Source organism: Astatotilapia calliptera, chromosome 4, assembly GCF_900246225.1.
Source record: "Astatotilapia calliptera chromosome 4, fAstCal1.2, whole genome shotgun sequence".
In the NCBI taxonomy this organism is placed as follows: domain Eukaryota; kingdom Metazoa; phylum Chordata; class Actinopteri; order Cichliformes; family Cichlidae; genus Astatotilapia; species Astatotilapia calliptera.
Genome location: NC_039305.1, coordinates 22,006,527 through 22,028,608, shown reverse-complemented (window position 1 = coordinate 22,028,608; position 22,082 = coordinate 22,006,527). Strand labels below are relative to the sequence as shown.

Sequence of the window (22,082 nt, the reverse complement as noted above, 5' to 3'; positions counted from 1 at the left end):
TTCAGGTCTATTCATAATGTGAATCCAGTATTTTCCCTTTCTATTTGTTGAGATTCAATCTCGACCCAGTTCTTTCATTACCAACAATTCATGCTTCACGTGTGAGATTAGTAATGAAGTATCTCACAAATGTAATTTTGTTTTTTATCACTTCGTCGAGTGCGCACGCAGAGACTGACGTTCTTAAAGGTCAGTTTGCATCGAAATGGAGAACAGAAACATGCAGTGAAGGAAGTGAAAAGAAGGATTTTTTTCAAAAACCCCTTTGAATTCAGTGAACACAGGGGCATCAGTGGAAAGAAAACACTATAAAAATAGTAGTAGGGTGAGTGTCAAAGCATTTTATTATTATAAAAGTAACCAACAATCAGTACTGTATAATTTATAGCCAGAAAAACACCGTTATCCTCCCCCTCTCTCTCTCTCTCTCTCTCACACACACACACACACACACACACACACACACACACACAGCACCACAAATGCACGAATAAAGGCAGATAATGGCAAAAACTTGGACAGACAACTATAAAGAAAAAGAAAAAAAAACAGCCACCTTTAATAACAAAGGGTGACTATAAAAGTGCAATTGTGCTTTTTTAAGTTGAAAGTACTGAAAAACAGTACACACACACACACACACACACACACACACACACACACACACACACACACACACTTTGTAATGCAGATAGTGGAATGTTATGAAGAACCAGCAGCAGAGAACAAGCAGCAAGTACGTCAGTTGTAGTGCAATCTCAAGTTTCACATAATAATTTGTTTGTGTCCTTTCCTTGCAAGCACACACGTTTGAAAATGTATTGTGCAATTTAAGTATACATCATGAGATGCATGATGAAAACAGTTCATATGCTTGTAGAGAGGTATTGCATTTTAGTGCAATAGGATGCGGCTGTCCTGCTGAATGAGTCTCTCAAACACACCGAAGGGGATGCACTGGTTCCACATCCTGGGATGATGAAATGAGATGAAACAGGGTAAGAAAAAAAAACCCATAAAAAATTGGAAAAAATAAAGATGTGTGATGAAGTAACATGAAAGAGCTCCTCACCTTAAAGTCTTAACTTTTGTACAGTTTCTTAGGCTGGCTCCTAAGCTCTGTGCGCCGACATCTGTTAGTTTGTTAAACTTTACGCTGTCAAAGAAAAGCGAGACAGAAGTTAGATGTGTTTTAACAGAAAAAAGCCTATAGCGCAAATCCAGACATCGCAATATGTTTTGTCTATAATATGAATACATGAACGCTAAAAATAAAACCAAAGCAGAAGTAGCAAAAAATGTGGAAGTGCTCTTTGCTTTTCACTTGAATTCCCAGTGAACTTCTGTTTGAAAATGCTTCATCGCAGAAATAAACATTTTTGCAACCTGGTATAAAAACAGCTTTGGGACCACCGTACAAAGACAAAGATATACCACATAAATATAAAATGCAGTTTTTAAGTGATTTATTTTGATTTATTAGGGAAAAACTATTCATATGTCACGAGGTGGAATGGACAAGTTTAACTGAGTGTTTTTTATTTTGCATGTGTTGCTGTGTTTTATTAGTTTCAATCTTTTAATAATGTACAGTGTTTTATTCTTATGGTTTTATTGCATGTTTTTATTGTATGTATTTGTTCACTTGTCCCGGAGAGACTTGAGCCCCCTCCTGATCACTAATTGGACACACCTGGGAGGTCACAGAGGAAATAAGAGGGCCAACAAGAGGGCCTGGCAGGACAGAGACAAGGGAGTGGACGCTGGAGGAGGGCAGCAGGACGCTGCCCTATCGCTGCTCACGGTGAGACAATAGTGCAGGTGAGACACAGCAAAGCAGTGGGCAGAGTTGAGAGCTCTGCCCCTCCGGAGTAAGTCACGAGTGATACCGTGCTAGAAGAAATCCCAGTGATAGGAAAGAACAGTGACTGTCGCTGCCCCCTCTCTCTTCTGGCTAGGCTGCTAATAAATCTTTATTTTTTATTTTTTTGTGCTATTCGAAGGTGTACTTTCTAGTGTATTTCAGATCATCGTCCTACTGCAAAACCAAAGGATGCATGTACTTAGGGCCAGGAACTCCTGGTTGGACACTCTCCCTCAGGTCTATCTGGTAGAGAGCCGAATTCATGGTTCCATCAATTGCAGCAAGTCTTCCAGGTGCTGAAGCAGCAAAGTAGACCATCACACTACCACCACCATGTTATGTTCTTTTAATGAAATGCTCTGTCAGTTTTACGCAGATGTAATGGGACTCAAACCTTCCAGAAAGTTCAGCTTTTCTCTTGTCAGTCCGCAGAATATTTTCCCAAAACCTCATCAAGATGTGTTTTGGCAAACGCGAGCCAAATCCATCTGCCTTTAGTCAGAGCTCTACAATGGATGCTTTTTGTGCCCACTGTCTTCCTTTTTGATGAATTATGAACTCTGCCCTTAACTGAGGGAAGCGAGGCCTGCACTTTAGATGTCGTTCTTGTGACCTCTTGGATGAGTCACTCATGTGGTCTTGGAAAGTTTCATCACTGTTCTAAGTTTTCTAAAGCTGTGGATAAGAAGCAGAAGCAAGCAGTGGAGTCCAAGAGCCTTAGAAATGACGTTATAACCTTTTTCATATTACTTGGTTTCTAAATTGTTGCTTTATATTGTGGGATGATGTTGCTTTTTGAGATCTTTTAGCCTGCTTCACTTCATCAGACAGGTTCTTTGTAATTCAACAAGTCTGCCAGTAATCAGCCCTGAACGTGGGTAGTAAAACTGAACTCAGCTTTGTCATTTAAAAACTGCATTTTGTATTTACTCAGATTATCTCTGACTTATACCAAAAGATGTTTTTGCATATTTATTTAAGTGTGATAAATATGCAAAAAACTAAGAAGTCAGGAAGGGGCAAGTAAGCTTTCACAGCATATTAAAGTGATACATTCTTAGGGGTGTGGCCACTTTGACTGACAGGTGAGCATCACCTACAAACCTGGGCCTCCTGTCTGCTGTCATCATGTCAGCTAATTCAAATGACTGAACCGCACCTCTCAGTCATGTTTGCTGTGCTGTAGTGTAACTTTTACATTACTTGGCACTAAACTCGTAACTTGTCTCACTGCAATACATCTGTACAGTCTATGGAAGCACCTTGATATCCAAGCTTGCTAGACTGACTCACTTTCATCACAAGCTAAAGACCCCCTCCTAATTTTAAGTAGTCACTGGTGCGTTACTGTGAGTGAAAACATAACTAAACAGCAAGCGAAAAAGGACCTTACAAGTATATAAAAAATTAACTAAGTGAAACTATGTAGAAAAATAACTGTCAAACAAATGAGTTGTCTTGTGGTCAGTTCCCATCTACACCCAGTCCCTGCCTGTGTAAGTGGAATTTGTCAGTCTTTTAAACGGGAAGACCTTTGCTAAAACAGAACCTTTTACACTGAAATGTAGAAGAACCTAATTCTTAGCCATCAGTTCCAAATAAAAATGTCAAGTCTTACTCAAGGTCAGTGAGGGAAGCCATGTGTGGGAGAACAGCTGCTAAACTCTCTGCCCCTTCATCAGAAATCATGTTGCTGTAGACACTGGAAAAAATAGCAAGATAAAGAGGGAAGTGAAATTATGTGGGTCAAAAGTAAGTGCCACTTTTAGGTTCCTCTGTAGGCAGATGTTACCTTAAACAGTGCAGATTAGGCAGGTCCTTCAGTGTGGCTGCTAACTTCTTCACACCCTCGTCTCCTATGCAGTTCTGTGATAGACTGGAAACCAGAAAAAACACACACAACTAAACACACATATCAAAACTAAGTTAAAAGCTAGACTGTGATGATTTTGGGGGGTGTCATGGGAGCTCAACTAATTGTGTCTTTATACCACCAATGACAAATACTCACTTAAGTATCTCCAAAGAAGGGAGTGAGACTAAAGCACTGGCCAGCTTCTCTGCTCCTTTGTCCCCGATCTTGCTGTTCTCTAAGCTAAAGGTGATGAGAGAATCAGGCTGTCAGTTACTAGAAACATCTCATAAACACAGAGCGATGCTTTAAGCGTAATACAAATAGAAAAAGTGCGCTGTATACTTACTCCAAGTGCTGTAGGTTATGCAGCCCTGGCAGGAGATCCCACAGCTTCGGAAGAACCAGAGGACCATTATCTGGACCAAGTCTACAGGGAACAGTGTCATCATTATCGTCACCAGCTTTACAGTGACAACCATAATAAATTCAGATATCAAACATCTGAGCTACTTACTCAAACTCCAGCTTGTGTAGCTCTTTAACTGCTGGCACTCCCTCAGACAGGATGGAGTGAGACTCGCTGGAGCTACAAGTGAATATAACACGTTTTCACAAACCAGTATGTTGCAGTGTAAATCTGAATGTGTGTGCATAAGTGTGTGGTGTATTACCTGTCTGATAGCCTCTTGTGAATGTGTATGTTCACCAGCTTTTCCAGGTGCTCTATATGACACACCTGTTTAGCTTTCAAAGGATGGATTGTGAACTTGGACACTGCCCTCTGGAGGAGACTTTCTTCGTCACTCTGCTCCAGCAGCTCCCAGAGGGTGATGGCGTCAGCAATGCATGACCTGGAGGACCCACAACACTGTGTTTAACACTGCTATTGGTGCTGGTAAAGATCAGCGACTATCAAGTCACAAAAAAGTTCCCAATACTATCCTTTAACCATTTAAATCCTGAGGATTGAGCCATAAAAACGTAAAGAAATACAAAAGATTACAAATTAGTTCTCTGGACAGGCTTAAACAGGATAAGTAAACTATGACCGGACAGCCACAGTTTGTGGGATAGTTGTAGCAGGGTAGGGTTTAGAGCTGTATATAAGCACTACCTGTATGTGTTGATGTTGTTGAGGCCAACCAGAGCTCGAAGTCCACAGATCTGGATGCCAGAGTCCTCCAGGTCCAAACAGAAACGTCTGCCTTCAGTTCCCCCCTGTTCAAGTGCTTTCTGAACAGTGAACACATCTGGCGGGCTTAGTTGAACTCCATGAAACGTCAGGAACTCTGGAAGATTTGCTGCTAGGTGTGTCACCAGCTGAGTCCTGCCAGCTTCTCGGCCACCATCACTGTGAGTAAAACTCGCCTCGTAGACGTAGTGGCATGCCTCCAAGATTTGGGAGGGAGTAAGGTCAGCGTAAGAAAGCCCTTCCAGGTGTTTTGTTACCAACCCCTGCTTGTTAGCCACCATATCTCTGAAGGCTGTCTCTGTATGCGTGTGGAATCGCTGCAGTTCTGTCCTATTGTGGAACAAGAGGCCAACTGCAAATCGCTGAGTGAGCTCAAGTTCCTCCCTTTGAGGTCGCCGACGACCTTTCCCTCCAGACTGGAAAGGGAGGGTCTGGAGAAAGGACCGGTCTGTTAAAGTCCTGGAGAAGGAGAAAGAGAAAATGTGTCATGGGAGATTGGGGGATTCTAAAAGTCTGAAAGTGAAAGAGAAAATAGACTGCAAGTGGAAAGGCTTTCATTTTTAATCTAACAGCATATAAACAGTGGATATTATGATATTTTAGCCCTACTGGCTTTTGATGAATCTGTAAACGGTTGATTTCTACCTTGACAAAGCCAGATGTACTCCTGCAATGTAACTCTGAAGGAAAGGGTTGGCCCATAAGAGGATCTGGTCATTTTGGTGATCAGTTAAATCATTGGTGGTCCTTTCACTGTTTTCAGTCCTCTGTTCTGTCTCTCCAGCTTCTGTCTCATTTTCTCCTTCCTCCTTGGTACTATTTGAGAGGCATGGACTCGCTCTCAGCTGATGAGAGAGAAAGAGGCCTGTTCTCAGACCAAATGCCTTGACTTTGCCAGATATGTCCCGTCCTGTGGGAAGGATGGAAGAGTTGGCTTTGACCCCTTCCCAGGCTAAAGAGCTCAGCTGGGACAACAAGTCAAAGTCCTCCGTTACAGCTTCTCCGCCACTGCTCCTGAGATCCTGATCCACTTTGTCTGCTTGCGCCTCCTGTTCTTGTGCCTTTTTTGCCCTTTGGGTGCGAGAGGAAGTGCGTGCCTGCGTTCTGGACTTCCCCTGATTATTTTTCGAACATTTCTTCGCCTGAGAGGTATTTGAAATTTGTGTCTCAGTGTCTCTTATGGATTGTGCTTGAGCTTCGGTGTGTGTGGGAGTACTCCTGCCGTCTTTATCCATTTTTAAACACAGCACCTGATGACAGAGCCCAGTTAAAGTTCTTGGCAGGACATCCACACTTCTAGACTGCTCTAAAATCAAGCACACCAGCCGGCATAGTCCGGGGTTCCAGCAAAGGAGATTTAGGTAGCTCATGCTTTTTAGACTCTCCAAAGCTGATTCTCTGAGGCCAGGATCTGAGAAGTACTGGGACAAATATGTTTCCACATTTGCTGGGGTAAACCCACACATCTCCAGAAGGCTGTCTGTACGCCTGAGCAGCTGGCTGGCAGTTCCCCGTGGCCGGGTGGAGAGTAGAAGAGTGCAGCCTGGAAGCAGGACCCTTTGAAGAATGGCAGAATACAACTGCCTTACTGTGAAAGTCTTTGCCTTGCTGTCTTTTTGCAGTGAAGCTGTTAGGTCTTTTTCCTGAGCTTGAAGTAGAGTTTCATAGTTGCGCAATTCATCAAAACCATCAAAAATGATGAGCACACGTTTAGGGGCTGCCAGGATTTGAGCATACACTGCTTCTGGGTCCACACAGGATGGGGCGGAGGAGGAGAGGTTGAGCAGGAGTGTCTGAAGACTGTAGACCGGCTCTGTCACACTGAGCTTTTTGCCATCCAATAGGAATACAAAGTCAAACTGAGGGATGCAGTTTCTGGACCAATCAATACACAGCTTCTTGATCAGAGTGGTTTTTCCCATGCCGGCATTGCCAAGCAGCAAAATGTAACGTCTGGATTTTTCTCCATTTGAACCATCAAAGATCTGAGTGGAAAACGATAAGCAGGCAATGAGTTTAACAAGGTTTTTTTTTAATTCTTTTGTGATATAATCTGTTCAGTAAAAGTGACGCTCCTACCTGACTGAGTGCCAGCATGGTTTTTTGCCGATCTGTGTCTCCCTTGATGACTAGCTCCTTGTCCAGGCATTTGTTTGTATTTTTCCCAGAGCGAACTACCTCTCTTTGGCTCACTTGAACATCTACATAATGAGAAGACAGGCTGAGGCCCGCCTCCATATCCTGGTAGGTTTGACTCATGTGAGCTTTGGCTTCTTGAATGTAGTCCTTGACATTCTCTAAAAAAGAAACAGGACTGAGTACCAAGCTGGTCCTCCACAAACCATTGTATATTCATGAGATCACTGTAGACAAAGTAAGAAGAGATCCTTAAAAGCCATGCGGCAACTTACGTGGAATATCAAGGACCTTGGGAGACTGAGGAAGAGGTGATTCCTTACATGGAGACATTTCTGAAGTGGAACAAAGCATGAAGTTTGTCACATGCCAGAAACTCATAACCACAAGGAGGAAGATTTGAGACAGATACAGATGCTCACCATTGCCTGGGGATACAGGTGAGGTACAAGGGGGAGACATGGCTTTGCTAGCTATTTCTGACAGAGAACCCAGTGGGGACGAACTCATTTGGACCGGAGCGACTGTGCCATCGACTACAAAAAAAAAAAAAAAGAGTGAAATGACTGCATCGGCACACAAACAAAGCAGATGTTACAGAGAGCAGTTTCCATGTTGTCTCTTAAAAGGCAGAAGCAAAACCATAATGAGGAACAACAAATAGCACAACACCACCAGAGAAGACAAGAAGCAGAGAATAGCATGCACACATGAACACTCACACGCAACCATCCCAGATAAAAGATTTAACCTTTTTTTACTTACCTGGGGAGAGTGGTGGTAATTGGCATTTAGAGGGTGGTGACACAGTAGGAACTATATTAGAAACAACAGTTAGACAATGGACTACTTGTACAGGGTGTACACAATAATCAGTACACATTAAATAATTAAAGATGTCACTGACATGAATAACACAACCACCAGTGGACAGAAACAACAATGGCAAATCAATAATTCTGATTGAAAAGAACTTTTTTTGCATTGTAAATAGACATGATTGTGTTACAGGTGTGATTGCTAATCAAGGCTGTAGCTAAGCTACAGTTTTTCAGAAGAAGCTTTATGGTCAGATTGCCAAGGTAATTAAAACTGTACATCAACTCATTTTCTTTGCATAATGCTCAACACCCCTAGTCTGCAGTGTCAATAAAAACGTAACACCAGAAGAGTCACAAATGTCACTTTCTGCTGGGCTATGACATAGCAGTACACAGGAAACACTGTTAACTCTTGGCATGCCGGTATTTAACTCACCTAATATATATGTAGGTGTAGTGGCGCTGCGGGGGAGTGGAAACCTAATGAGCGGAGGAGGAGGAGAAAGCTGGACTGGATTTCCTGCGGAATCTGAGATAGTGATAAACTGAATGGGAATCGCAGAGCTCGTTTGGGAAGGGTAAACGCGAAAAATTCTTGGTGGAGTGGCGGTGGACATCGGTAAAGTCTTTGCTGGACTTGGCCCTGATGCGGGATGACTGCCTGCAAAACAACCAGAGCTGGCATCAGTTTCTGGGAACTGGTTTAGTCAGCCTTGAGAGTTATCAGAAAGGGAGTTGGAAAAATGACAACAATGGTTTGTTTTTCAAAAAACAGCGAAAGATTTACGGTCACAAACATCCTCATTGCAGAGCACTGTTGAACTTGTTACTCAAAGACAATCGCATTACGTATTTACTTTGAAACGTGATTACTTTGTGAAAAGGCATTGCACTATTTACCTCCTATTGAAAGTTATTTCTTACACTACTCTGCATTACTTCACCACTTCATCCCAGATGTACTGTCACACAATTTCCATCCAAGAATGAAATAATAAATCTTACATTCAATATCTCCAAAAATGATTAACTCAGTAAGGAGAGGATAGATTCGGTATTTGCTCTAAACCATCACTTTCTTTAACCTTCTAACCTTGAAAGGTTTCACTCTGCTCTGTCATTTCTCTTATCATCATGTTGGGTGATCATGCAAGTGCAAATGAAAAGGGAGATTAAGCCAAAGACAAATGGACCAAAGTAAAGTGCATTACTCTGCAAATACAGACATGTATACTTAAATTTGAGTCTCCTATTTCTATTTGTGGTGTAGTATTTCCTTCTAAGCTGAGCCATTAAATCTCTTCAGTGACCAGCAGCTGCTGATGTAAATGAAAATACATGCTCAGGTTTTTTTTTTTTATCACATTGCGTGGTAAATCGGAACTATAAAAAGCACCAAACTCATGTGAAGCGAGGTGGGTAAGGTGCGAGTTCTTCTTCTAATTCATCGGCGTAAACTCATGACTTACAACTTCAAGTTCCTGTTTTTGTTTTTTTTTTAAAAACTAACTGGTTCATGCACATCGGTGGAGAACAATCACCCTGTGATCCAAAAGTCTAACCACTGAAATTTCATCTGAATTACCTTTTTTGTAAAAAGTCACTCTCACATGCACGTGCTGAAAGTGGTTCTTTTTCATGCTAGCATTTTACCATGGAGCTATTCGAGGGATATTTGTAATATGATATGATATGATATGAATTGCAATATTTGACTTTAATAACCTATCTTGCAACCCTGGTAATCCTCTTTCAACTGCTATCCTGCAGAGTTTCACTTTTTCAGATCAACATCACTTACAGCGCTTCAAGTTTAAAGCTCCAGATGTTGCCTCAAAAACGGTTTCAGTTTTCATGACTCACCTGGCTCAACAGCTGGCTCAGCCTGTGACTCTTTGGTTTTTGGTTGACCTGCAGGAGTTGAAGAACCAACATTACAACATGACAGCAACAAAACATGCTCAGAACATCCTTTTATTTGTAAACATATCCTTTTCTTTTTGTACCAGATGGTAGTTCATTTTCATGTGATCTTCTATTAATAGTATTATTCCAGATTTGATTAGCAAAAAACCAAAAAACCCAAAGCATCTCTTAATATAGTGATATGAATGGAAACCAGTGGCTGAATTTTAAGCTCTGAGTGTTTGAACTTTTTCCACTAGTCTTAAACATACCAACGTAATTAGAAAAGTAAGAAAGTGCAGTGTCAAGTGCTATAAACACCACAGTATTATGACTACCATAAAAATGATAAATTGTCATTATAAGTTTAGTTATAGTAGGCTTAAGAAGGTGTCTATTCCACTGGGTCCCAAATGTAATGTGGGTTGGAAACTCCATCGTTTGTTAAACAATCAGAGGAAGACTCTGGGTTAGTCACCTGATGGTTTTGGCTGTTTTGCTTTGGGCCTTTCATCCGAGCATGGCTGTGGCTGAGAATCTGGAGAGGGAAAAACATGCAAGCAGGACTTTAAACAATAAAGTGAAAATGACAAGTTAGAATCCTAAAATTAAGTTTTATATAACAAAAAGATGCTGGTAGGGTAGATGCTGTTCTTTGTGTAGTTACGAGCCAATCATTACCTCTTGGTCTTTTTCTCCTTCGTGATTGGCCTTTTGCTTTGGGTTCCTGTATCTGCTCAATGCTGTTGGCGATGGGTACCTCAGCTGCTGTGGGGAGGTCATCAAAGGTCCATGGATGAGTAACTAAAAAAGTCGATGTAGCATTTAGCAGATGCCCCTACTCGAACATGTTGTCATTGTCATGGCATTTCATTACTGAATTAAAAATCAGTAGCTCTTCAAGGCATCATGTGACAGTTAGATAAACAGTAGGATTTGATTGACTTTTAAATTATGGCATTCTGTTTTTATTTACATTGACACAGCCTCCCAGTTTTGGGGGCAACCAGGATGTACATGGGCTGCTTTCATTTCTTTTGTGGATACTAAACAAAATGTAAAGACTGGACCAGAGTCCGGTCCATTGTCTGTGGGCTTAATCACATTTGATGATGTTGTGAGAGGTTTACATTTTATGGGCCGTGCATTTACAATATGCTGGGTGGAGATTTTTGTGTTTGTGTACTAAGATAACGACAAAGGTGTTTAAATGTATATTGTAGTAGATATTTATTTTAGGAAGACTGTGCAATCTAGTCACCATTGTTTATGTACAGGGGCAAATCTACTATGGTGGCATGAGGTGGCATGTGCCACCTTAAAAAAAACCTTTAGTGTCACCCTAGTTTATTCAAAAAAGCTAGCATTAACACTTTGAGCCTAGCTACAAGTAACACTGAATATGAGTATGTTGCATAATGTTACCTGATGCAAGACCTGCAAATGTGTAAAGAAATGGCTTTGATTTTTCTGATTTCCATGCCACCCTAAGAAAATGTTTCTAGATCCGCCTCTGTTTGTCTAGCCTGCTAGGTGGTTAGCACCATTAAGAAATGCTGGCAAACCACCTCACATATCCAGTAACCACTGCTTCTCTGCACAATGATCGATGTTAATGAAAATAGCTTTTTTAGTTGCATGAAAACACTGTTGCAACTAATGTAAAATTTTAATATTTACTTATTTAAAGTTTACTTAAGAAATTTTACTTTTACTTACTGATAAGTAAAAGCTATTACAGGTAATACTTGCATAAAACTTGCATACAAAAATCTATATAAATATAATTAATTGTGCTCCTTATATTGGATAACACTAAATTAATACATGAAAGGGTTTAGGTGACAATTATAAATAATCATAATTACAATTATAACGATTTATGACAGCCTGTGCACATGTTTTGTTGCTGCAAAAGTAATGTGGTCCCCTTCAAAGACCTTTGAAGAGATTCTGCTAAAAATCTTTAGGTTCATATTTAAAAGATAAAACAGTAACTTTGATGGTCAGTTACTCTTACAGAAAAAATAATCAACAAAAGAGACGCTTATCTTATTGCTAGATTTGTCTTATGCAATATTAAGCATTATGATGGATAATAAAGCCAAATGGGTCATGGCAACAAAGTGCCGGCCTTCAGATTCGAGCAGTAGCCTAACTCTGCTTTGTGATTGGGTCATCATTTAGATGTTTTTTTTCTTAAAGGTTAATTTATAACTACAGACTGAAATGACTGAATTACTTGTTGACGTCACTTAAGAAACTCTAAATTTCAATGAGCCCCTCATCCTGAACGTTCAGATGAGGAAGTGAACCTCCGACTGTGACACTGAAAAAACACAAACATTTCTTTACTACTGCGTTTGTTGTGTTTTGTCTTCCTTCCTCATTATTCGGGAAGGCCAAAACAACACTGGTGCATTTCTACAACTAGATTACCAGGTTGTGGTTGTAGGCCTCCACCACTCAGACCTATGTAATGTGTAAGATTCCTACACATTACATACACTGGAATTACCTAATTTAATGGTGGCAGTTTTAATGTTATGCCTTACTGTTGCTTATAGTTTAGATTATGGCTGTCCAATATAAGGCCCAGGTGGGCAGAATTGGCCTGGCAAAGACTCTGATCCGGCCCATCATGCATGACTTTGAAAATGTGAAGGGTGTCATAAATTTTGGACTTTTAATTGTATTTTGCTCAATTTTACAACTTTTGCTACATTCACGTTACACCAAAGTAATAGTAAAATAATTAAATGCCAGAAAAGAGCCATTGTTTTCACTATCCATTGTGGAAATGTAGCAGTTTTAGCTGAACGAGTCTTTGTGACAGATTTCCTTCATGAGACTCACCATGAAATTAATAAATTTACAGGAAAGATTCATGTTCTCTGTATCTGACCAAATAATGATTAGTAATGACACTGATACTTTGAACTTTTGTATTAAATGAATTAAGTCATGACTTATTAAGAATCATATTTGACATTTGTGTGAAACTTAGTCATAGCTTAAGATCATAATAATCATAACCTTTGAATATCAACTAATTTTACGCAGTTATTTTATGAGTCCAAGTGATTGTCTGTGACTGACATCAGAGATTCACTGCCATGTTCTTTGTTTTCTTCTCTTTTTCCTCATGTTTCTAGCTCTCCTCCCCTGTCTGTATCTACACTAGGACTTAGATACAAAATTAACAGTGAAGTGTTCGTTTTTTCTTTTTTTTAGGACATCAAATGAAGAACATGTTTAGCCTTATTATGTTATGTGGGCTCTGTTAAGCACTATGTGACAACAGGTACAAAGTAACAAAAGGAGGTTCTTACGGCTGTCGTTGAGTTCTAAGTAGTCAAAGAGGGAATCAACATCTGAAAAAGTGCACAGAGGTAATTATAATTAGATAATAAACTTCACATACATGTGAGATACGTAATAGAAAACTACTATGTGCGTTTTTACATATAGTACACTACACATGAGTAAACACATATAGATGTTTGGCTGCCACTTACCCAGCAATTTTTCATTTATATCATCATCCAAATTATCTGAAAAAATAACAATACCATCATCAGATAACAGAATTTCAGTTTCAAAATATAAAATATGTAAAGTTGATGAATTCATTATACAACACTGCCTCTTTTAAATATGTTAATTACTAATTACTCGTGGAATCGATTGGATATATTAGACAGTCAATATTCATTTATTGTTTATTATTTATTATTAGTCCTGTGTTACATGCTGTTTTTCAGTCTGTTTGTTTAAGCTTTTACTGTCCTGTGCTGCCTTCCTGACAGTAACAGCTGCTTCAGTGAAATATTCAATCATATTTTGGGGTGTTGGACCACCCCTATCTCAACTGTTAAGCTACCAGTGGTACTAGTATATTTTCCAAAGTGGATGGATTCATCAACTTCACTTCAACTGAACAGAAAGACAATGATCCCAAACACATGAAACCCAGTTCTGGAATGATAAAGCAGGCTAACTTTAAGTCTCTGCAATGATCCTCCCAAAGCCCCCGACCTCAACCCTACTGAAAGTGTTTGGACTACTAAATAAAATTCACCAATTCTTCCAAGAATTACTGTCAGAAATCTAGCAAGAATTAGCAAGAACTGCCAAAAGCTTTTGGTAGCGTTTTAATGGTTGAGGTGCACCTTCCTAAAAGACATTTAGCTATTTAATAGTGGTGGAGTATGCATGTATTTGAGCCTGTATGTGAACTTTTGACCCCGTGTGGATTTGAGGAAAACAAAGATAATTTCAAACTTGTGCACCTAATTCTTGTTTTTATAATTATTAAAGTTGCATGCAGCACAATCGTGTAGAGCACAAGTGTATATAAACTGTTTAAGATTAAACTTCATTTCATTCAATAGTTGGTGTTAAAAATGTCTGCTCACAGATAGAAAAATAGAAAGAAAGGAGTGATAATAACCATCTGTTTCTTCTATTTAGAAGTGTTTGTTTGCGTTTTCACTGCCTCAACACATAATTCACCTTTTTATTATCAATGCAGAAAAACAAAGTAGTGACAATGCAAACCTATCAACAGATCCGCCAAGTCCAAAGGGACTGCGATGGGATTGGGATCCACTTCCAGCATCTTGACATCTGGTGACACGCATAGGAAAGAAATAAAATATCCTGATTGGTTATTATTATATTTGTAGGTTAGAGTGGAGTTGAGGATAAGCTGAATAAATGTTGGTAGTTAAAGATCGAGTACAGGGGGATGCTTTTGTCAAAGCTGCAATTCCCGCAAGCTATTCCTAACATAATGCCATCACAATAATAATGGGTTGGACAGAGACACCCTAAAAACACAATGCCTGTTGTAATAATAGTAATGTGAGAAAACAACAGAGGATTTACTGAAAGAGAAGAAAGTAGGAAAGCAGGAGAAGTAAATCAATTTCCTGTCAGTACACGATACACTACAGTATCCGGCCACAGTCTGGAAAACCATTAACACCTTGACTTTATCACTGTATGGTTAACTGTTCAAACTGTGTTTACAAATATGCACTTTGACTCTGGGGGGGTAAAAAAAACGCCTGTGCTGGAATTTTACTTGTGCAGGAAGCTCAGGTAAACCTGTTTGCAGAGATGACTACTGCGATCTTTTACAGCCTAAAGACACCTTTAGGATAACCACGATGTGGACAGTAGAAAAAACCCAACAACACCAGAAAAACCAAAAAGCAACTTTTTGCCCTGATGACTCATTACTTGTACAATAAAACACTACACTGACTAATTCTACAAATCACCCAAATTGCAGGAAGGCAGTTAAAAAAGACAAAAAGGATTTCATGCAAAAAAACCCCACTCCAGTTGTTTTAAAGGAGATCATGCACATAAAGTTGCCCTTGAGCAGTGTGGTTGTCTAGCAGTCTATAACCAGTGCCCATGTGTGGTGCCATTTGAGCAGGTAACCAGGTAGTTCACAACACACACACACACACACACACACACCTTGTTTATTAGACCAGAAACAGAGGACTACAGTCGACTATGGACTTTCGACTCACATCCTTGTTTAAAATCTGTCATTGTTTTTCTGAGAACCACTAAAAATAAAGCAGTATATATGTGCCCATTACCTCCCTGAACAAACAAACAAACAAATAACAGTGCAACCAGTTGAGTTACTGATCGCACACAAAATATGTCTCTAATGAGGAACTCGGGAACCTGAAGCACACAAAGCACCATGCTGTCTGCACAACTAGAAGAGCAAGACCTTAAAAACTAACAGTGAAAAATAAATATTAAAAAGAAAAGAAAAGAAAGAAATTTTTTGTTTAGTCCTGAGTCGGAGTGCGTGAAATTCTTTGTCCCTGCGCAGTCCCACACTAAATGGCTGCCAACTATTACCAAAATATTTTAAAAGTTACATTGAAAGTGATTTTCAACAGCTAATGTACTTCAGTTGCCCGGAATTCCCCGCAAATCCCCAACTGGACTTATTTTCACTTACGACAACGTCTGATCTGTTATTTTTGTGCACTCTTCACGTGTGGGGGTCTATGATGGTGGGTGCGACTCCATCTGGTCACACAAAAGCATAATGGAGTTGATTCTTCTTGTCATGGCTGAAACTTTCAAAGCCAAACGCAGAAAATCAATGCAGGTGCTGAAGCAGCCGCTCAATTAAAACTTTAACCTAAATTTTCTTAAAAATGACTAAAGTGGCCCCTGTAAATTAAAGAAAAAAAAGTGTGGAAAATCCCCGACAAATCTTATTATTCTTTTCCTGCGCACTTTCATGAATGCGCAAACCCAGACCCACCGGAGCTCACCATGGCTGATATTCCTACCTGTCGGGTCTCTCTGGGTGATGCTCAGGTCCTGTAAACGCCCTGATGTGATGTATAGTCTGTGTGTCTCATATAAGTTCCATCAGCCGCTGCATATATCCTCAGATGACCTATACACTGAGAGTGCGCAACCTGCTGTGGCTCACAATGCTTTTGCTTTCACTTTGCCTAACATGCCTTACCAAACGCACCAAGCCGTTAAAGGGCGGTTCTGTGTGCAGAGTGCACCCTGCAACTGTTTTAGGTCTGTTTTAACAACAACGGAAGAAGCAAAGAAAACGTTCAAGAGGCGCGCCACGAGGGACCGGTTTATGATGAGGAACAACGGTGATGTAAAGCAAACAGGTCACCGTGCGTTACAGTCGCCACAACATCCTCAAATATCCCTTTGTTTTTGTTTTTCCCCTGGCAACATGAGCGTCAAAAGGGGGCTCAACTATTTTGCAGGCTACTTAGCTTCATGTAGCCTGCATGACATGTTTTGATGGACTTTTAATTAACCTCCTAGGACCTGGCATCCACATATGTGGACATCACATTTTAGGTTGTCTAGACCAAAATACTACATTTTGTTTTACAAGGGCCTGATATCTAATTACGAGGACATTATACTGCCACTGTTCTATCGAAATTTAAAGCCAATGTCCTCATATGTGGATGTCATTTTTCTCAGAAACAAAAATCAAGTAAGTTTTTTTTAAATTACGTAATTATTTGTTTTTACATTCATCAGGTCCCAATCAGCCCAAATAGCAAAGAGAAATTAAAAATGCATGCAATGAAAGAGTTTGGGTCTTAGGAGGTTAAAGCTTGTTGTTTTAGTTAGGTGAACTATATTCTCCCTCATTCCTGCATTGGAAGTCTTTAGATTTTAAGATATAACTGCACTTCACCTCAAATCTAAAGCTTGATTTTGGACGGGACAACAGGCATCAGTAGCTCCAAAATGGATCACATTTTGCTTTAATCTCTTACTGTTTAATTTTCTTATTAATATTATCATCATTAATAGTCATCCCTTTTCTACATTCTACAACTATGACATTGTTTTCTATCCATTGCTAACAGTATGCTAAATACTGTATGTTCATAGTTTGCCTTTTGGGGATCACAGTGAGGTGTTGTTCAGTTTCTGCTCTGTGACCACCTTAAGACAACCGAAAAACAGCATCAGCGTTCACTGCCAGGCCTTTGGAATTGACAAGGAAACATGGGTAGTTTTCAACAGTGGAGTGGAAAGTACCTGCTCCACCTCCACCTCGCCGAAGCCAGGCAGATAAACCAAATAGATTGTGCCTTGTTGCCAGACACGTTTACATCACGCTCATACCATTCATATCAAGCTTGATCCACACAGTTACATAATAGAGGGAAGGCATTTTAAAAAACAATGCGTTCGTTTTACAGAAAGTAATGTGTCTGTAATTAATGTTGCACTGGCCTACATTTATTTCCTTGAGACTTATCATTACACTAAGTTAACCAACTTGATTTTTTGTGTTTGATGCTTTCGGAGAGATTTCTGTTTCACACAGGATGAGTAATATAAACACACACAACACATTTGAGGTTAAGAAATATGTGGGTAAAGACAAAACGAGGGGGTGGAGGAATTAAAGTTGGGCCTCTGTGTAATTCGGTGGGTTAAGCAGGTATGCCAAAAGGCTATTCCAGTAGGCAAGGATCCAATGTGGAGCATGCCACTCCCTTTGCTCTTTGTCCCCCCTTTCTTATCATAAAGAATTGTAAATGCCAAAAAATGCCAAGAAGACACTCAGGTACATCCTTTTCTTTTCATTGCAGATTTGTGTGGTGTGGTAGACAAAAACTTGATCTTTTTATTCATTTTAAAGCTGCAGCAGTAACAGAACTAAGCAATGACGTCTACCTTTTAACAGGGCAAAGTTATAACACAGAAACCTGAAGCTGAAACTAAAGCTCCACCCTTGTAACTGACTCAAGGTGGTAACCTCTACCAGGCTAAACATTATCAGAAAGCGTTCTTTGCCAAACTGTGTGCAAACCAAAAGTAGGTTACCACAGCAAAGCTGAACATGGCCGGTTACTAGTCTGACCGGCTTCACCTTCTTAACAAATCTAAAGAATAACCTTTTTGTGTCGTCTATTTGTCAGGCCCACGTGAAAAAGTATTCACGCCTTCATAATGTCTTAGCTTTTTGTTGCATACGAATATGACAAAGATAACTCAAATGAATTTTTAAATGATGATTTAAACGATTAAGGGTAAAAACGTATCGGCCGTGGTCGAATTCTTTCTCCAAGTCCATTCCACCACTCTTCGAGAAGGTAAGGCTTTTGTGGCAGTTCTTTAGATGTTGCTCTGGACCTCCGGATCTCCCAGATGAGTCGTTGGTGCCCTCTTGGAGTAAGAGCATTTGGTAGGTTGTCTGTTTCTGTGAAGGTTCACTACTGTTCCACGTTTTCTCCATTTGCGGACAATGTCTCTCACTGTGGTTCAGTGGAGTCCCAAAGCCTTAGAAATGTCTTTGTCTCTCCAGGCTGACAAACCATTTCTTCAGATTGTGACATGATGTGTTGCTTTTTGAGATGCTTTAGCCTCCTTCGGTTTATTGGACAGGTTCCATATAAGTAGAGTCTTGATTCAACAGGCCTGGCAGTAACCAGTGAAATTGAAACTAAACCTTGGGGATTATGGGGATACTTTTTCACACGGGCCTCAATACGTTTGGATAACTTCTATTTCTTAGGAAATGATCATCATTTAAAAACAGCATTTTGGTCATCTTAATTATCACATTTGTTTCACAATCTGAAACATTTAAGTGGCTTAAATATGCAAAAAGAAATCAAAAGGGGGGCAACAACTTTTCACAGCACTATGCTTTCTTGACAATGGCATATTTACACCTAGAAGTCATAAATTTGCAGCTGTTGTCAGAGAGTGAGTAACCAGCTCGGGGGACCTTGGAAATAAAAAGGATATATGTGTTTGGAAGCTCACCACATCCTATTTTTAACTGGATCCAAAATCAGAATGTCAAAATGAAACTGAAAGTGAACCACACCTTAACCACCAACTCATGTCCTGGCAGGAATAAAGCCTGGAGCAGGCTTTCTGTTTCCAAATAGACCAAACTGAAAACACCAGAGGATAAATATTTGTCCCTGCCCTGTGCTGATGCCTGAATGAAAGCAGCTTTTGTTCCTGTAATCCTGGGCATTTCATATAAATGATAAATTATAGAAGGAAAAAGAAGGAAAACCAGTGAAAGTTAGAAGCATCTGAACAGAAGCTTAAATGAAACTTACCACAGTGTGACTCCATAGTGTCCTTTATGCCTGTTATTCCATCTATGTCCCAGATTGCTGTTCCATAAACATTTTCGGTGACCCCTGCCATCATGTCATCTTCCGCTGTAACTGAAGCATCTTGTGGTGCAAACGAGGGACTCAAATGTTGAAAGGTAAATTGTGCAAGTGCCGAACTTGCGCCACACTGTGTGTCCTCAGGCAGACAACACAGGTCGTCTGCAGTTTCGCCTGGCCACCACGCATCCAGGAGGCCCCCCATATTGTCTGTGACGTTGTTGTTTGAGTCTGTGGCTTCACAGGCTTCCACAGGTGATGCATTTCCTCCTTCTTCGAAAGTTTTAAAGCGATCCATGCAGATTCCAGGTGTCGCCAACTCATCATATAAAGGGTAATAGAACTCCTCAGGTGTGTCCTCAGCATCCAGCGTGAAGCTTTCGTTAAAGTTGCCAGTGCACGCATCGAGTGTCCTGCAAGCGGCTGCAAGCTCCATTTCCTCTTCCAGATCTAAAATAGCACATTGTGCTTCGCTGTATGTCACTGTGTTATCACTAGTTGTACATCCAGTTGTGTTATAATAAACTAAAGGCTGTAACATCCTCCTTCCTTTGTCCCAGTGCTGCCACAGAGGTACAGCTATCCGCCTAGCAGCCTCTTCAATCTGCTCTAACCACTCCCCCTCAATCTCCAAATTCCCCTGATTTACCCTTTCACTATCACTTACCAGCTTCTGCATTGAAGGTGCACTTGTCAGCAGTTCAGTTATTTCATCATTTAATGAAAGTCTGCCATTAAACACTGTGGGGACAGAGTAGAGCCTTTGTGTGGGGTAGTGTTCGTCCATTGCTGTCCCCTCCCTCAATTCCTGAATGAGTTTATCTCTGGAAATAACTTGATCCTCATATAGTGAGCAAGTCTCTGGCTCCAGTCTTGTGCTGTAATGATCATCCACTGATGGGACAAACTCTGATCCTGCCAGGTGGTAGTCAACGGAGGGAGACTGTGACCCACCTTTCCCTACCTTAATGAGCGGTCCATGGCTGAGATGCTGGTGGGTGCTAGATGCTCGAGAAGCAAATTCCCCATCGGTCTCATCAGATCCCGGTATAAACCCTGATTCCCCGCAAAGCAGCTCCTGCGCAAGCCCGTCAATGAATCGATGCAGACCCAAGCTCTTGCTGTACGCTTCTGAGATTATCTGCTCCTCCACCAGACCCTCCAGCAGAGCTCGGATCTCAGCAGGTGAAGCCCAGGTCAGAGCCGAGCGGACTTCGTCCAGGACCTCCTCAAAATGAGCCATGACAAGAGTGTCGGCTCCCTGGGCATGGAGGAGTAACAATAGAAGCAGCGTATTGGAGTTATTTGAGTTTGTTCTTTATTTTTAAAGGGACTCTGTGATTTTATCCGGGAGGCGGTCGCATGAATGGTAGGAGGTGTTATTTCCCAAAGCCAGAAATGTTATTATTGGTATCATAAGGAAGTGAAGTTACACAAGAAAAGGAATCTGATCGAAGACATTATGGCAGTCTCAAACTTTCATCATCACACATTTTGTCTTTAAACAAATTTACCCGTCTTTTTTTTTTTTTTAACAGCTGGTTTAATATTTTGCCCAAATTCGATTACATGGCTGTCATTTTCCTGCTTTTTCATGTTAAGAAAGAGGCAGTGCCACACTGCACACTTTCTTCTGCACAAGTGGGCTGTTTTTCAGCTCAATCACACGCAATAGATTTTATTAAACTATTTAGTTATGATTTGGGGACTTAATCACCAAATAATCACCAAGGCTGCACATTTACCTATTTGTCCCCTTAAGCTCATAAACAGAACAAACACAAAATTCACACAGAACCCCCCCCCACATAAATGTAAAGCCTTCTCTGCGGGTCACATTGTGAATGTGAAGGTGCAGTCCTTGTGTTAACCGATACAATGTTATGCACCATACTGTGAAGTTTTTAGGCAGGGACTAAAACCGGTTTGGCAAAACTACACATGCCTCAGTGCCATGTTTAGCATTGCTCATTTGCTTAGTAGAAATTGAGCTGCACCTTCTTTGTGTACCTGAGGAGCCAGTTTGTTGTCGTTTTAAGTAATTGGGAGTCAAATGCTCTTATTGTTTATTGGTGATAATGATTTATTTTCAAATAATGGAAGAAAAAGCAGTTTTACCAGCTTTGTCTCACCTTTCCAACCATTTCCTGGAGTGTTTTATAATGAGTAAATCTAACTTTACTCACAAGCTAAAGGTGAAGCTTTACAGGTATGCTTTACAATAAAGATATTACTCTTTTATGTATCATAACTGTGGGAAAGACATTAGCTATAAGAGTGTGGTTATGATTGTTTTGTCTGCTTGCAGGATGCAGATACAGTTTCACATGTATTTTCTGCTTAGCATTGGAGGAACTACAAGTGTGGAGAGTGTAGTGCACATAAGGACACAAACACACACAGACTGCGAAACAAAAATTTCCAACCAGACTGGTCAGTACACACCTGGCAAACCTGATGCCACACCACTGATACTAAAACAATTCAAAGAGCCAAAAAAAACAAAGAAATAATTTGAATACTACAACGCAAATGAAGCGTGTTTAATGAATGGATGCCGTTTTCATTTGGTCATCGGTCACATCAATAATTAGACATGAAGATTTTAACACAATTATGAAAA

At 40.3% G+C, this 22,082-nt stretch overlaps 1 protein-coding gene across 1 annotated transcript; it reads right to left on the bottom strand.

The window, feature by feature from the left end:
* Window positions 1-320: 320 nt before the first annotated feature.
* ciita (class II, major histocompatibility complex, transactivator) lies at window positions 321-20,755 on the bottom strand. The gene is made up of 22 exons (XM_026166308.1): window positions 19,403-20,755; window positions 14,334-14,402; window positions 13,292-13,327; window positions 13,106-13,147; window positions 10,455-10,577; window positions 10,252-10,311; window positions 9,732-9,779; window positions 8,305-8,529; window positions 7,813-7,863; window positions 7,470-7,583; window positions 7,323-7,382; window positions 6,991-7,208; window positions 5,557-6,896; window positions 4,834-5,370; window positions 4,391-4,570; window positions 4,234-4,305; window positions 4,066-4,146; window positions 3,876-3,959; window positions 3,657-3,740; window positions 3,483-3,566; window positions 1,073-1,156; window positions 321-970 (listed from the first exon to the last, which is right to left on the bottom strand). The coding sequence occupies exons 1-22, from the start codon at window positions 20,700-20,702 to the stop codon at window positions 895-897; spliced, it is 4,968 nt and encodes a 1,655-aa protein (XP_026022093.1). The 5' UTR covers window positions 20,703-20,755; the 3' UTR covers window positions 321-894.
* Window positions 20,756-22,082: the final 1,327 nt, after the last annotated feature.